A 17,607-nucleotide genomic window follows, 5' to 3' on the forward strand; every position below is an offset into this window, starting at 1 on the left:
CCTTTAACTCTTTCAACTCAGGCGGGGCCATACGATACGACGGGATAGAAATGGGCTGAGTACCCGGAGCCAAATCAATACAAAAGTCAATATCCCTGTCGGGTGGCATACCCGGCAGGTCTGAAGGGAAAACATTAGGAAACTCACGAACAACGGGCACAAAATCAATAGAAGGGACCTCAGCACTAGAATCACGAACATATGCCAAATAGGCCAAACACCCCTTCTCGACCATACGTCGAGCCTTCACATACGAGATAACACTGCGGGTAGAATGACCAGGAGTTCCTCTCCACTCTGAACGAGGCATACCTGGTAAAGCTAAGGTCACAGTGTTGGCATGACAGTCCAAGATAGTGTGGTAAGGTGATAACCAGTCCATCCCCGATATAATGTCGAAGTCAACCATGTCTAAGAGCAACAAATCTACACGAGTCTCAAGACCCCTAATCACCACAATACAAGAACGATGGACTCGATCGACCACGATATAATCACCCACCGGTGTAGACACATAAACAGGAACACTCAATGAATCACTAGGCATGACTAGGTACGGTGCAAAATAAGATGACACATACGAATACGTGGACCCTGGATCAAATAACACTGAAGCATCTCTATCACAAACCAGAACCGTACCTGTAATAACTGCATCTGAAGCCTCAGCCTCGGGCCTGGCCTGAAGAGCATAACATCGGGGCTGAGCCTCACCACCCTGAACCACATCTCTGGGTCGGCCTGCTGCTGGCTGGCCTCCACCTCTAGCGGCCTGAGCTCCACCTCTAGTACCTCTACCTCCACCTCTAGCACCTCTACCCCCACCTCTAGCTGGCTGGGCGGCCTGTGGAACATCTGGTGCCTGTACCATGGCACGAGAACCCTGATGCTGAGAGTTGCCCGGTGCTTGAGGGCAAAACCTGGCATTGTGACCCGGATCACCACAAGTGTAACAAGCCCTCGGCTGTTAAGACTGTTGGCCCTGGCGACCGGAATGACCACCCCGAAAACTCTGAAGCGGCGGTGCACTCATAGGAGCAGGTAGTGCACTGTAGGACTGCTGATCGGAATATTGCATCTGGGGACCAAGGCTACCTGAAGCTCCGTGAGAAACCTGGAGTGATGACTGAAAAGGCCTAGGAGGATGGCCTCTACCATATAAATCTCTACCTCCAGACGAGGTACCACTGAATCTACCTGAATGATGGGGTCTATTGTCTGCCCTATGACCACCCCCCTGTGATAAAATCATCTCAACTCTCCGGGCCACATTGGCCGCCTCCTGGAAGGATATCTCACTCCCAGCCTCTCTAGCCATCTGGAGACGAATCGGCTGAATGAGTCCATCAATAAACCGTCTCACTCTCTCCCTCTCAGTGGGAAGTATAATAAGAGCATGGCGAGCTAAATCAATAAATCTGGTCTCGTACTGGGTGACAGTCATGGATCCCTGCTGGAGGCGCTCGAACTGCCTCTGATAGGCCTCTCGCTGTGTAATAGGGAGAAACTTCTCCAGAAATAGCTGTGTGAACTGCTCCCAGGTCAAGGCTGGCGGTCCTGCTGGTCTAACTAAGCAATAATCCCTCCACCAAGTCTTGGCGGATCCAAACAAGCGAAATGTAGCAAAATCAACCCCATTGGTCTCAACAATACCCATGTTCCAAAGAACCTCGTGACAACTATCCAGATAATACTAGGGATCCTCAGTAAATGCACCGCTGAAGGTAGTGGTGAAGAGCTTGGTAAACCTGTCTAATCTCCACAAAGCATCGGCAGACATGGCTGCACCATCGCCGATCTGAGCTACCACACCCGGCTGAATCGCTCCAACTGGCTGAGCTGTTGGAGTTTGAAACTGGGGAGCTACCTGCTCCGGAGTGCGAGTAGCAGGAGTCTGGGCTCCTCCTCCAGCCTGAGAGACGGCTGGTGCTACAGGAAGTAAACCTGCCCTGGTGACACTCTCTATGAGACCCACTAGACAGAACAGAGCATCCTGAAGAACTGGGGTGCCAATAAACCCCTCTGGGACCTGATCTGGGCCCACCGGAACTGCTGGAGCCAGAACCTCGTCATCCAAGTCAACCTGAGGCTCCGCTGCTGGTGCTATTGCTCGGGTCTGAGCTCTGCCCCTACCTCGGCCTCGCCCTCTGCCCCTCGTGGAAGCTGCTGCTGGGGGCTCGGGCTGCTGGTCAGTGGATAAGGGAGCGCGCGTTCTCGGCATCTGCGAGAGAACATAATAGAAATTCAATCATCATTGAGAAACCAAACCGCACGACAGGAAAGCAAAGATGTGAAATTTTCCTAACTCTGTAGCCTTTGGGGGATAAATACAGACGTCTCCGTACCGATCCCTCAGACTCTACTAAGCTTGTCTCTGAACAGTGAGACCCATGTAACCTAGAGCTCTGATACCAACTTGTCACGATCCGGATTTCCCTCCCTCGGGAGTCGTGATGGCGCATACTATTGGGAGCTAGGCAAGCCAAAACTTAACTACTTACTTCGTTAACAAATTACTTATTTTTAACAAATATAAGCGATAACATGAAATCAGCGGAACTTTAAATAATTAAGCGGAAGGTAACAGTAAAATTTCTGGAATCAACGTCTATTACAACTTCTAAAAACCTCAAATACCCAAAATCTGGTGTCACAGTATCACAGACTATCTAAGATTACTACATACAAGGTCTGAAGAATAACAGCACACTGTTTCTGAATAAGAGAGAAAGAAACAGGAAATAGAGATAGAGGGAGACGCCAGGGCCTGCGGACGCCTGCAGGTCTACCTTGGGTCTCCAGGTGGACTGAAGGAAGCCCTCCAACTACTGTCCAAAAGCTGCTCCGGGATCTACACACAGTGCAGAGTGTAGTATCAGCACAACCGATCCCATGTGCTGGTAAGTGCCTACCCTAACCTCGGCGAAGTAGTGACGAGGCTAGGACCAGACTACCAAATAAACCTATGCAGTTTAAATATATACAGCGGAAAAAGAAATACAGAAATAACCAGTCAATGTGGGAAGGGGAAACATGTTGTGGGGGAGATAACAGTTCTGAATGGAAAGGCATCAAGTAAAGAAAGGAACAACATAACACGAATATCAACAAGGAACAGAAATCAACAGTTTGCACGGCATCACCCTTCGTGCTTTTACTCTCGTCCTCACCAAAACAATTATTTATCAAAGATGTGCACGGCATCACCCTTCGTGCTTTTACTCTCTTTCCTCACCATGTAATCAATATAATCAGCACGGAATGGTACATCATGCGGCACGGCATCACCCTTCGTGCTTTAACACTCTTCCTCACCCAAACAACAATCACAAACAAGGGGCAAGGGAATAAACAAGATCATATAGAAATCCCGGCAAGGGAACAACAATTAACAATTAAATTCCGGCAAGGGAACAACAATTAACAATTAAATCCCGGCAAGGGAACAACAATTAAATAATTAAATCCCGGCAAGGGGACATTTCAATAACTCTTTCTCTATCTTTCACTTATACTTCATAACTCACTTTTCCACTTGAGCCAATGCTCCAAAGGGTTCAATCATCTCATATACTTTCACAATTCATAATATAACTCGAGCCAATGCTCCAAGATGTTCAAAGGTCACAATTCCTTCCACAAGCTTTTCACAACAACTAGAAATCATCACCAAGGCATGAAGAATACAACGAAATCAAGCTATTCATAATATAGACTCACGGTCATGCTAGACACCAACGTATAGATACTCGTCACCATGACTATACGTCGTACACAACGAATACCACATAGCAAATAGGACTCAACTCCTAATCCCTCAAGCTAAGGTTAGACCAAACACTTACCTCGAACTTCCATGGCCAACTCAAGCCTCAAATACCGCCTTTCCCTTCAAATTCGGCTCCAAACCAATCGAATCTATACATAATAGATTCAATAACATCAATAAATGCTAAACAATCCAATTCCAATGCTTAATTATAGCTTTCTAATCATTCTTGCCAAAAATCGACCCCGGGCCTGCTTGGTCAAAACACGAGGTTCGGACCAAAATCAAATCACCCATTCACCCACGAGCCCAAATATATAACTATTTCCAGAATTCCACCCCAAAACGAGGTCTAAATCACAATTAATCAAAAAGCCTTAGTTCTACCCAAATCCCTAATTTTCTACCCTTATTCACATGATTTAGGCCTAGAAATCTAATGGGTGTTGATGGAAAATGAAGAAAATGAGTCTAAGATTACATACCTACGAATTTGTGGTGAAATTCTCCTTCAAAAATCGCCCAATTTGGAGTTGAGATGAAGAAGTTATGAAATTTTAAACAATTCCCGTATTAGCTACTGTTTTAAGTGTTGGGCGACAGTGTTTATCGCGTTCGCGAGAACACTGTCGCGATCGCGAAGGGCTGCCAATAAGTGGACTTACGCGATCGCGAGTCCTTCCACGTGTTCGCGAAGGGTTGACCCCCCTGACCTTCACGTTCACGGACGATCTTATGCGTTTGCGTAGAAGAACGACCAAATCCCAGCCCCCCCTCCAATTAACTCTACGCGTTCGCGTCATACAGGTCGCATTCGCGATGACCAATCCCCCAAAGCTCCACGTTCGCGATTGTGGCTTCGCGTTCGCGGTGGACAAATCCTCCCCTGTCCCCATTTACCTTACGCGATCGCGAGAATGACTACGCGATCGCGAAGAACAACAGGCCTGAGCACCTGTTGCAGATTTTCTGCAATTTTTCCTAAGTTCAAACCTTCCCGAATCACATCTGAAACACACCCAAGCCCTCGGGGCTCCTGACCAAACACACGTACTAACTCAATAACAACATACGTACTTATCCATGCGATCAAATCGCCAAAATAACCTTAATAACAACGGATCAAACCTCGAAAATCAAGAACTTTTCTCGAACCTCATCAAGTATCAAATTTAGCAATTTAGGTCCGAATCACGTCAAGTGATATCCGTTTTTCATCAAATTTTCACAGAAACATCTTAAATCATATATAAGACCTGTACCGGGAGCCGGAACCAAAATACGAGCCCGATACTCTAATCAAATTTCATTTCAAATTTCCTTAAACAATTTCAGGAAAACAATTTCTTTCAAAAATTCAGTTCTCGGGCTTGGGACCTCGGAATTCGATTCCGGGCATACGCCCAAGTCCCATATTTTCCTACGGACCCTCCGGGCCGTCAAATCATGGGTCCGGGTCCTTTTACCCAAAATATTGACCGAAGTCAAATTAGCACATTTTATAGTCAAAACTTATCATTTTTCACAGATTTTCATATTTAGGCTTTCCGGTTACGCGCTCGGACTGCGCACACAAATCGAGGTGGCGCTAAATGAGGTTTTCAGGGCCTCGGAAATACAAAATGTAATTTAAAAATAAGTGATGACCCTTTTTGGGTCATCACATATGAGTTGCTCCAGTATTCACCATTGCACGAGCGGACTTGTTGTTGACGGTGAGATCCACGTACTGATTTCCATTCTCGGTAGGTTGGATAGCTTTCTTTGTGACAGCACCACATAATCCGATCATACCCAACTGTGTGGTTCCCATACTCTCTCCTTGCGGCTGCTTCTTTCGTTCACGGACTATGTCGCTGAGGCTCTTTAGGTCGGGATAATTCCTGAAGCCGAGCAGACCTCCGCATATGTAGCATCTCTTCTTCTCGGCATGCGCCTTCTTCTCGGCGTAGCCCTGACGGCCACTCGACTTTCTGGAATCTTGAGTCTTGGAGTATTGTTGTTGTATCTCCTTGCCCTTGCCACGGTCTCCCCCACCTTTGACATTGTTAACCTTTAACTCCTTGCCTTTGCCTTTGTCGTGCTTGTCATGCCTAAAATCCATCAATAATTCAGCCTCCACTATGGCTTGGTCTATATCCGCGACTTGCCGGCGTTGCAACTCCTGCTTAGCCCAATTTTGCAACCCGTCCATGAAGTGGGACAACAAGCCGTCATTGTCAGGTTGGGGATTGAAGCATTAGGGTAGTGAACTCCTTGACATATTCACGTATGCTCCATGTTTGCTTCAACTCCCTAAGCTTGCGCCTTGCCTCGTACAAGACATTATTTAGAAAGAATTGTCGCTTAAACTCGGGTTTCAAATGATCCTACGTGCTAATAGTACATAAACCATTATCCACGTTGGCCATCTTCCTTCTCCACCATAGCATGGCAGTCTTTAAGAGGTACAACACGACAGTATTGATCTTGGGCTCATCGTCCCTCACTTTGCCATGCCTGAAGTAATTCTCCAAGTGCCAAAGGAAGTTTTCCACTTCTTGTGCATCATGAACACCTTTGAACAACGGGGGTTTGGGAGCCTCGATCTTGGCCTCCCTCGTCACCACAACATTGCTGGCTGCCTCGGTCATGCTATCATCGACATGCTTCTCGAGTGACTCTATCTTTGCCTTCATAGCATCGATAGTACTCAAAGCCTCCATGAGTCTGTACTCTAAGGCAACGATGGTTTGCCTTACTTCCATCTCGGTATGTGTACGTCCCTCCAAGACATCTCGGATACTCTCAATCTCTTCAAGAGTGTGCCCCTTAAGAACGCTAAGGGTGCCTTCCATCTTCCCCATGCGTTGGCCAAAGATCTCCACGGCGTCCATCCCCACGTTCATCTTCATCACCCACACTTTACCGAGCGAGACGTTCTCGGGTAGGACCTCCACTTCATCCTCGCTCGCTTCAGTGGCAGATGGTTCTTAGGATGTAAGCCCTTCGTTTGGCAGAATCTCAGGCGGCGCCTTCTGGCTCTTGTTGGTGGCATTCCTGTTTTTGTTACGGCCGCTCTTGCCAACAGCATCCTGGATGACGTTGGCTTGGGTGTTGGCAGCGTTAATTTCTCTATCATTCGCCATTCCCTTAGTTGCAACCTTTTCTCTGATACCACGTTGTCACGTCCTTAGTCTTCAACTAAGTACACGTGCGGCACTTAACAACTCGCTCACGATCTTGCACAACTTGCTCACGTTCTTGCTATGCCAAGTCAGCCTTACTACACCGGGGGTCGCTAAGGGAATATTAGAAAGAACACAAGAGAATTGCTAAAGGAAGTTTTGTATTAGAGAGAACTTGAATTGTTTGCTTGGTGAATTACAAATGAATGGCCCCCTTTATATACTAGTCTCCTAGGAGCTAGTGTGTAAATATTAAATGTTACACAAGTCCTTAATATTTACAAAATAAGGGCTTTCTCTAGAATTCTCTACAGGTCTAGAAGATTTCAAGGACTTTCCTAGCAAATTCATAGGGATCTAGGGTCTTCCAAGGGAAATGTCCATACTATAGAATCTTCTCTCAAATGCTAACCTTCCTCCTATGTAAGCTTTTATATGGCATTAATATATACCAAGCGGCACCTACGTGGGATGATGTGGCGGGTCATCACAATGTGCTTATAAATCGTATTTGTTGTCGGTCAGTCGGACTTATCTATCGGGGTATCGACTGTCGCAAACTGTGAGGACTTGCAACGTTTAATTAAGGACAGAGATTACTTTATCAGAACCATGAGTTTTATGTCCCCGCAAATTTATTTTCCCAGCAAATTTCACATTAGCACCACTAATCTCAAATATCTGCTAGTAAGTGGAAATGGTATTTAATTGTGACTTCCCATTTAAATTTTGACACCTGAATTGAATAAAATCATGAAATCTACAACCACCACTACTACTGAGGTTCACATTAGTCTTTGGTAGCAGGACTATAGCTTAGGATCTCGCTAGCTTCCAGTTTATATAAAATGTACGTAGTTAATAGAGGTTAGTATATCTTGATATTTTCTCGCGTAAATGACTACTTTTGCGTTGACTCTCTCTCGTTGGGTAATCGAAATATGTTAATTTATATTTCCCTTGTTAGAGTTAAAAGAAAATATGTAACCGATTCAGGGGGTGAGTCAATGAAAGCACTTTTCAAAATAAGCTAATTTTAGAATCACGGCCAAACATGCTAGAACATCTAGTCCCTCTACTTCCTGCAACGCTTTTGACGGGTAAGCTAAAAGTAGGAGGTTCCATTAGTCCTTGTTGTTTACACCATTCAGCAAATGTACAGTTCCCTGATGCTGAAGCTCAGTGCACTCTTAATTTCCTTTACAGTTTTACTTTTCTCCCACCAGATATAACTCAATTGCATAATTCTCCATCTCTAAAACTTTCCAGTGCCCACTAATTGAATCCTAAATAGTGTTCACACAGTTCAGAGTTAACAGAAATAACCTCCAAGGTCTAATAAGTCTAAGAAATATGAGAAGAACAAAGGAACACAGTGGCGAATGGTGAAGTGGAGAATAGAAAGAAGAGAAAGGAAAGAGATATCTGAAAAGGAGATCAAGGGAAACAAACAGCTTTTAGCTTGGGGAAGAGGATATCAAGTAAACAGAAATATGGCTCGTGAAGGTCGGACTCGGCAAATTCATCTTTATCGGCCATTAAAGCACAGACAATACCCTGATAGATATGATATAAGCTGGTTTACCGTGAAATCTATTTCAGTAGGGCGTATGATGTTGATGGCCCAAGGTAGAGCGCTCAATATGGCAATCATAATATAACTGCTGATGCCATCTAATAAGCTCAACATTAAGGAACAATGGCCTTGATTATGCAATACATGCTCACTCTATTCACAGAAATATAAACCTTTAGATCTAACCCGTCCTAGCCCAGACCAGAGAATTTCACATTGTATTCATACAAAATTGTGCTTTTTTCGTGTAAAAGGTTTGTGAAGGGCTGCAGGCAAGAAAATGGGCAGTGTAGTTTAGCAACAGTGGTACAATCTTCTTTCAGTACTCCAAAAGAAAGAATTCACAAATAACAACAACCCCTAAAAAAAAAAAAAAAAAACCCAGTGTAATCCCATAAGTGGGGTCTGGAGAAGGTAATGTATACGCGGACCTTACCCTTACCTTATAAAGATGGAGAGATTGTTTCCGATAGACCCTCGGCTCAAGGAACCGTGGAAGTAAAACAACCAAGCAACAAACAATAGTAACAACAATGTAATATGGTACCGAACGCGAATGACACATCATGTAATAATAAAGAACCATGAATAAGAAAATACAAGAATATTCCAAGTACTACTGGAAATAATTCACAAATATATTCACCTTAAGGTCATTAAGCATCCACTAACAAGTAGCAACTTACATATATGTGTGTGTGTGTGCACACACATTTATATAGTATTATCTAGAGCATGTATCAGAAATATATAAGCATAGTTTTGAGAAACTCGAAGCCAACAGAGCAAGCCAAAGAAACCCTGATGAGAAGTATCATATTTTGCAACCTTTGCATTTGTAAATACTAATCCATGAAATCAAACCAATATTCATAGTACAAAAGGGTAAATCATCCCTAAAATAAGCTGTACGAGACCAGAAAGTGATCTCTCCAGCATGGCAGTAGCTACTAGCTGATGCCGCAAAGCAGAGAAATCTAGTAAATAACAATCTGGAATCACTTACATCATCAGCCGCCGAAGAGAAGCGCCATATCCTACAGCAAATTGTGATGTGCTGTACATGTTTTCAAAGCTCTTACCGGTGGTTCCAGCTCCATCCACTCGTGTAGAAAAGTTAACTCACTAAGGCCCAAAGTAGAAGCTAACCATTGCATCAGATACTAATTTTTCCATTATATCCTCAATACTGATTAAGAGACTACTTTTTAATGCATAATTAGTTTGCAACTTCTTATTCAAACAAAAGGATAGTAGATTCAAATAGCAGAAAGCTAACATCTCCTAAAAATTTGCACATACCATCAAGGACTAATTGAGTCTCTTCACTCAGAACTTCAAAAAAGCTGAAGAGAATTTTATGTAGAAGCTAGAAACACCAAAACACGCTAATATATCACATCCCGTCGCTACTATTGAATCTGCAAGTGAAAGAAAAAAAAAAAACAGAGCAGCCTCACAATCAGAATAGTGCGTAGATCATGCAAGCTTCTCTTGTTACAAATTCGCTCACACTTTGTTTCCCTTTGATGTAACATAATAAAATGGAAAAGTCAACTATAGGTTACTTCCTAGGAAATTTTAGAAGGTTCACTTAAGCATAATCATTATCCCCCAGATAGATATTGTCAATCACTATAGAAACTATACTTCATTTGACCCAAAAGAAAAGAGAACAATCACACCAATAAAAAGGAACAATTCGAAGACAACAGTAAGCTCGATAGTTCAAATCCTGGTTGTCGTCATCTTGATACAAATTAAAATTAAAACATAGATTACAAGGAAAGAATGTCTTCTCCTTCCTTACCAGCAAGTATCATACAATTTATAGTGGTTCTTTCTCCAAGATAACACAAATATCTTAAAAGAAAAGTTTGCATATGTCATAATATCCACACATATATAGATATGCACAACTTAAAAACATCAACATAAGTAAAAGTTGTTTGAGAAAGATATCAAATCAGCTCCGTACTGAGAAAATAGACTTCAAATTTGACAGAAGTAGCTCGAGTGTGACATTGGCGAACACACAAAGCATTTAATCCTCCAATTCAGTGGAAACATCTATCGCAGCGATAGATGAAAAAACACAGTAACATAAGTAGTAGTATCAATCAACCATCAATGCATTTGAAGCCCCTGCAAACACACAACCAAACTATGAACAAAATGGTGCAGACGATTAAATCCAACGATAAGACCACCCAAACTTGCTTCTTCCACACTTTCTTGGCCTTTTGATGCCCCACTTCTCCATGAACCAATCCACCATTCTTTTGCATAACAACTGAAAACTCTCTGCTCAATTTGATCCCATGATCATCACAAATATCCACATTCACATTCTTCTCACTAACCTCTTCATGCCTCTTCTTAAACTGCCCGAAAAACCTCTTCTTTTTCTGCTTCAAACTATTAGCAGCATCAGCAAGCAACGGCATTGACCCCATTTTCTTCCCTTTAACAGAATCCAAACTTGAGCTCCGCCCGTGATCCTCCAGCTCACTCCTCGTCGAATGGGAACCTTCACCCTCATCCACATCATCGATACTCGAAACCAACAGCTGGTGAAAAACCGGGTTCAGCTCACCCTGAAAGCAATGCGAATGGAGTTTATCCAATCTCTTCCTCCCAGATGATCGGTCCATCACTTCGCGAAACGCGCCTTTAACCCTGCTTAAAAACGCTAGCCCATCAGATTTTTCAATCTTTTCATCAAAAATGGCGAAAAACACAAATGCGTTTTCGATTAAGAACGTGTACGTCCTGTTACGGACGGTGTGGGTGAAAAAAGTGTGTAAAGGTGGAGTCTTTTCAAGGCATTTTAAGGCAATGGAACCAAGATCGGCATCTTTCGAATTGATTTCAGCAAGGATGATTGTTCCTTTAGCAACACAAGCGTAGTAGACCAAATTCGGATCCGGAATCATCATTTAGGTGACCCGAAATAAACAAACATCCAAATCAATCGGATCCGAAACATCCAAGGAGAGGAAATGTAAATATATCAGTTGAAATAAATAGATAGAAATAGCAGATATGTATGTAAATCTAGAGAAATCTATAGAAAGGAGAGAACATAGAGATTTTGATTGCAGATTATTGGGAGGTGAGAGAAAGATTGAGGAGAGTTAGGGTTTGGGAGGGAAAGGGAAAGCAGGGATTGTTCTCTCGGCCATGGGAGAGAGGAGAGAGGGAGAAGGAGAGAGAGAACAACCCGTAATCAAACTTTTATTTCACCAAAAGAAGGGATTAGATTATTTGGAAATAAGAAGGATGGGATTCGATTATTGTTCTTCTTTAATAATCTCTTTTATCTTTTTTGCATTTACATTCAAGTTTATTTGCCTCTATCATTCAAAAAAAGTTGGAGGGGAAGTTGATTTTTTAGCAAAGTTGACCTCTCTCATTTTAGGCCTTTAATCGACTGCATATCTATTATTAAGATAGTGCATTTAAATATGAACATAGTGTTTACCCGCAAAACGGTACAGTTGAATTTATTCGTGGCTTATAAACAAGCGATTCGATTTGATCCCAAAATAATAAATAAATTAAATACAATGAAAGACTTAGCGTTAAAATCGAGATAAAGTAGCAGATAGCTTTGGTTCCGGGAGCAAAGCTTCCGGAGGCAATAATACAAGTATTAGTATGCAAGAAATAAAGCATATTGAGCTTTTGAATAGTATATAACATAAGTTTGTTAGAAAATTCGTGTCCTTACAATGGCTGTTGAAATCACTATTTATAGTTGCACCTATGGAACAAGGTCCTAGGATCAAGCCCCTCTTAAATGACAATTATGGGGGCCATTGAAGAATGGGTAACGACAGGCTATGAATGCCATAATTCTCTATAACGCTATTTAATATTGCAGAATATTCTTCATTGAATGCTACCGGGTGGCTCGCGCTCATTTGTCTTCAGTAGCAATATTCCCTTCGGGTGCTCTCCGGTGCTAACGGAAGTTGCTGACCCCGGTCTTGATTTCCACCTGTCTTACTTTCCGTCTACCTCTGGTTCCACGTATCTCTCTATTATACGAGTATTTAAAATGAACCGATAGTCCCCCTGCTTTCTGGTGGCACATCCTTGTGTCATCGAGAAGTTGGTGAAGATACCTTTCTTGGCGGAAAATTTTCTGATCTCCTCTAAAAAGTTTCTGACGCTTGATTAGACGCACGTTTCTCCGCCTTTAATTCCCCGAACACACGTCACTCCACGATTTAGCAGTACTTCCGCCAATTCTCAAATAATCATGGCCACGATTATAGCCACCTATTCCTTTACTTATATGCCTCACCCTCCTTCTTTTACACTTCATAATTTTTCAAAACTCCCTCAACTTCTTTTCATCCAACTTTTCCTAGCTTTCACTCCTCTTTGTTTTTCTTCTTCAAAGAACTACTTCCATCTGCTAACCATGGCTTTCTCCTCCAAGAACTCTAGCTCTTCAAAAATCAAAGAAAGCACCGATGATGCTACTCTTCCTACAGTGAGTACCATTATCCCCAGAAATCTCAATACAACCAAGGATCCTGAGAAGAAATTTCCTTCTGCTAACTCCCGCACATGGGCTGTTGCTGTGTACCCTTCTTCCATCCGTCCTTCTAGCATTCCTGCTGTGAAGGAAGACTGTGGTTGCCATGACTTGAACATCATTGCTCCTGATCTGGCGGAGCGAGTAACTTTCCTCAATAAGGGTTTTACATGTATTCCTTCACTTTGGGCCCATTCTCATTGAGCGGGGGACTTGACTCCGTAATCTTGGAGTTTTGCTTTCGCTATCAAGTCTCCTTGGCATAGGTGAGCCCTTCTGTGTGGCGGATGGTAGCCTGTCTTCGGCGGTTATGCTAGGAGACGGGGAAGAACTCTCCCTGGCTCGAATGATGAACCTTTACTTCCCCAAGATTTCCGCGAGGGAATGATAAACTTCAGCAAACATGGTCACCATGCTTTCACTCACCAGCATTGATGATTACAACGACCGTGGATGGATGGAGCGGTTCATTGTAATTACTACCAAAGATATCATCCCGGCCACAACTCCATCTTTTTTTCCCGAGTCATGGAATCGTACATGTAAGTTCAATGTCTGTTTTTTTATGATTATAAAGGTTGTTCCATGCTATTACTGACCCTTCTCTTTTCATTATTTCAGCAACTCGGTGGACACCACCAAGGGTTCTTGGACCAGTAGGTCCAGAAGATTTTGGACGTCCCATGCCTAAGACCTGCCGGTGGAAAGATTATATTGTTTTAATCTCACATTTAAGAAAATTGACCAACTTCACTTTTTGTTGAATTCAGGTCTTCCGCAGGGCTCTGTTACCGTCCCCGAGGAGGACATTTTGGCTGATCCCGCAGATACGGCGAGGTTGCTGCAGGAGGCCTTCGCCCGATCGGGTGTCCTCGGACCTGCTTCTGGGGAAGGTGCTTCCTCTCGGAGTCCCCGCCGGAGAACATGCAACAAAAAGGCAACGTAAATGGTTAAAAATAAAAAGGTTAAAACGCCGCACCTGAACCAGTCGCAGCCACTGTGGTGATCGATGATGATTGGGGAGCCACTGATGGAGGGGCTTCCCTACAGTGGAGACGACGACCTTCATCAACTCAACAGAATGCTCAATCTGCTAAGCTAATAACACCAACCAATGACGACGCCCAAGTGGTCTGGGAGAGTATGATAAAGTAGAGGATGCCAACTCTCGCTTCCGAGCCCCATTCGTTGCTCCCGGTACCGTAAGGTTGGGTGTCAGGCCTCTTCCGTCTTCGATTGATGAGCAACCAATAACTAGCATTACTTTTGCCGCAGCTGCTTCTCAACCCTCAATGCCATCAGCTTTATCTCCTTCTTCGCCAATCATGCCTTCTCCACCACCAACTGCTACATCATCTCCACCGGCCTCAAACACCCGAGAGGAGGATGTCCCTCATCTGTAGTTCCGAATCGATAGGAAATTGGGGCATAACTATTCGTCCCCCTTCGTAGCTCCTAGAAGGAGGAGGAGTGTTTCCCTCTCGGTCTCTATCGAGAGCCATTTACTGTACCGGCCAGTGAAACTTGTTAATTACCTGAAGCCTCTGGCTTTAAAGAAATATAAGAATAAAATACATTCTCTCTCGGGGGAGTGTATGATAAACAATTCCATAGACAACGCAGCAGTGATACGATGTTTGTTCCCTCTACTGTTTCTTCTAGCTTTGCTATGACAGGTGTAATGACCTGACCAATCGTTTTGCTTTCTAGAACCTCATTCCCCTAAATAAGACTTTCTGTACGTGTTTTTACTATTTTATAACTTGCGAGGATGGTTAGTTCGGGATTAGGAAGGGTTCGGATTGAAATCGGAACACTTGGTTCCTTAAGTTGGCCTTAAAAGACTAAGTTTGACTTCGGTCAACATTTTGAGTAAACGACCTCGGAATCAGTATTTGATGGTTCCACTAGGTTCGTATGATGATTTTGGACTTGGGCGTATGTTCGGATCGGATTTTGGATGACCTGGGAGCATTTTGGCGCCTAATAGTGAAAGTTGGTTCTTTGAAGGTTTTAGAAGTTCTTTAAATTTGGTTTGGAGAGGGTTTTGGTGATATCGAGGTCCAAACGGGATTCCGAGATCGGAAATAGTTCCGTAATGTCATTTATAACTTGCACGCAAAATTTGGTGTCATTCCGAGTAGTTTAAGTACATTTCGGCGCATTGGGAGTAAATTGAAGAACTTGAAGTTCATAAGTTTGATTTAATTGGTTTTGGGGTGTGATTCTTAGTCTTAATGTTGTTTCGGGCGTTCCGAGAGCTCGAGCGAGTCCCTTTTATGATTTCAAACTTGGTGGTACGTTCGGCGGGGCCTCGGGGCCTTGAGTGTCAATCGGACGAGGCTCGGACCAAGTTGGAAATTGGGAGCAACAGCTGAAGCTCCCAGCTGTTGTCATAATCGCACCTACGCTTGGCCAGCAACAGGTGCGAGCCACTAACCGCAGAAGCGGACCAGCCAGGGGAAGCCAGTGACCGCAAAAGCGGACAAAAGATCGCACCTGCGAAGGTGCAGGTACGAAGTGGCTCAAGCCGTAGAAGCGGCACTCACACCGCAGAAGCGGGACTGCAGGAGCAGCCTATGCACCGCAGGTGCGAGAAACGCTGGAGGCAGACCCCAAATTTAATGCGGGACTTAGACCTTTTGAGCTCATTTATTCCATTGTTTGGGTGATTTTTGGAGCTCTTAGAGAGGAGATTTCACCTAGCACTTTGAGGTAAGTAATTCCTACTCAATGCAAGTTAGATACATAGTTTATGGGTAGATTATAACATATAAATTAGTGAAAATTATGGGATTAGGTGAAAACCTAGGTTTTCGATTAAAAAAATGAGATTGAACCACGAAATTGATTATGGAATTTAGTGAAATCATATATTTAAGTTCATGAGGTTATGGGTAACAATTTTCTTCAAAAAGTTTTGGAATATGGGCACATGGGCCCGGGGGTGAATATTAGGAATTTTGCAAATAGGCTTGGAAAATCACTTTGATAGTTAGGATATGAACTTTTAAGCATGTATTAATTATTTTAAATAACATTTGACTAGTTTCGAGTCGTTTGGCTAGATTCTGTGGCATTCTTGGGACTTGTTGTATCAGGTGAGGGTATTAAGGTGGATCACAAGAAGATTGAGACAATTCAGAGTTGGCCTCGTCCCACTTCGACGACTGAGATCGGGAGCTTCCTGGGTTAGCAGGTTATTACCGCCGGTTTGTGGAGGGCTTTTCGTCTATTGCAGCACCTTTGACTAGATTTACCCAAAAGAGTGCTCCGTTCCGTTGGTCCGATAATTATAAGGCAAGCTTTCAAAGGCTCAAGGCAGCTTTGACTACAGCACTGGTTCTAGTGTTGCCTTCCGGTTTGGGGATGTATACGGTGTATTGTGACGCTTCACGCGTTGGCTTGGGTTGTGTATTGATGCAGGAATGGCGAGTTATTGATATGATTCACGCCAGCTGAAGATCCATGAGAAGAATTACCCTATGCACAACATAGAGCTAGCCGCGATTGTTCATGCTCTTAAGATCTGGAGGCATTATTTTTATGGGGTGTCCTGTGAGGTTTACAGTGATCATCGCAGCTTGCAACATTTGTTCAAGCAAAGAGATCTCAATTTGAGGCAGCACAGATGGATTGAGTTACTGAAGGATTATGACATCACCATTCTTTATCATCCGGGTGGGGCGAATGTAGTCGCGGATGCCTTGAGCAGAAAGGCAGAGAGTATGGGTAGCTTGGCATTCATTTTAGCAGAGGAGAGGCCACTAGCTTTGGACATTTAGCCCTTTGCTAATAGACTTGTGAGGTTGGATATTTCAGAGCCCAACCGAGTTCTTGCATGCGTCCTTGCCCAGTCTTCCCTATTGGAGCAGATCAAGGCTCGATAGTTTGATGATCCGCATTTGATGGTGCTCAGAGAGACGGTGCTACAGGGTGGTGCTAAGGAGGTTTCTGTCGGCGAGGATAGTGTTCTACGACTCTAGGGTCGTCTATGTGTTCCTAATGTCGTCGACCTGAGGGAGAGGATTCTAGAGGAGGCACACAGTTATCGATATTCCATTCATCCAGGTGCTACAAAGATGTACCGCGACCTGAGACAAAATTATTGGTGGCGGCGGATGAAGAAAGACATAGTTGAGTATCTAGGTGCCTAAATTGCCAGCAGATTAAGTATGAGCACCAGAGGCCAGGTGGCCTACTCCAGCAGATGACTATACCGGAGTGGAAATGGGAGCGCATGACTATGGACTTCGTAGTTTGGTAGCCGCGGACCTTGCGAAAGTTTGATGTAGTTTGGGTCATTTTTGATAGGTTGACCAAGTTGGCACACTTCATTCCAGTTGTGACTACGTATAATTCATAGAGGTTGGCCCAGATTTATATTTAGGAGATAGTTCGGTTGCATGGTGTACCTATTTCCATCATAGCAAATAGAGGCCCTCAATTTACTTCGCATTTCTGGAGAGCAGTATAGAGTTAATTGGGGACCCGTGTAAAGCTCAGCACAACATTTCATCCACAGACCGACGGGCAGTCGGAACGG

General features: G+C 43.7%; 1 protein-coding gene across 1 annotated transcript; it reads right to left on the reverse strand.

The window, feature by feature from the left end:
- Nucleotides 1-10,232: 10,232 nt before the first annotated feature.
- On the reverse strand, nt 10,233-11,787 carry LOC109239018 (phytolongin Phyl2.2-like). Its single transcript, XM_019405523.1, has one exon. The coding sequence runs from the start codon at nt 11,449-11,451 to the stop codon at nt 10,633-10,635; it is 819 nt and encodes a 272-aa protein (XP_019261068.1). The 5' UTR covers nt 11,452-11,787; the 3' UTR covers nt 10,233-10,632.
- Between the last annotated feature and the right edge of the window lie 5,820 nt (nt 11,788-17,607).

The sequence above is a fragment of the Nicotiana attenuata genome, unplaced genomic scaffold (genome assembly GCF_001879085.1).
Source record: "Nicotiana attenuata strain UT unplaced genomic scaffold, NIATTr2, whole genome shotgun sequence".
Classification (NCBI taxonomy): domain Eukaryota; kingdom Viridiplantae; phylum Streptophyta; class Magnoliopsida; order Solanales; family Solanaceae; genus Nicotiana; species Nicotiana attenuata.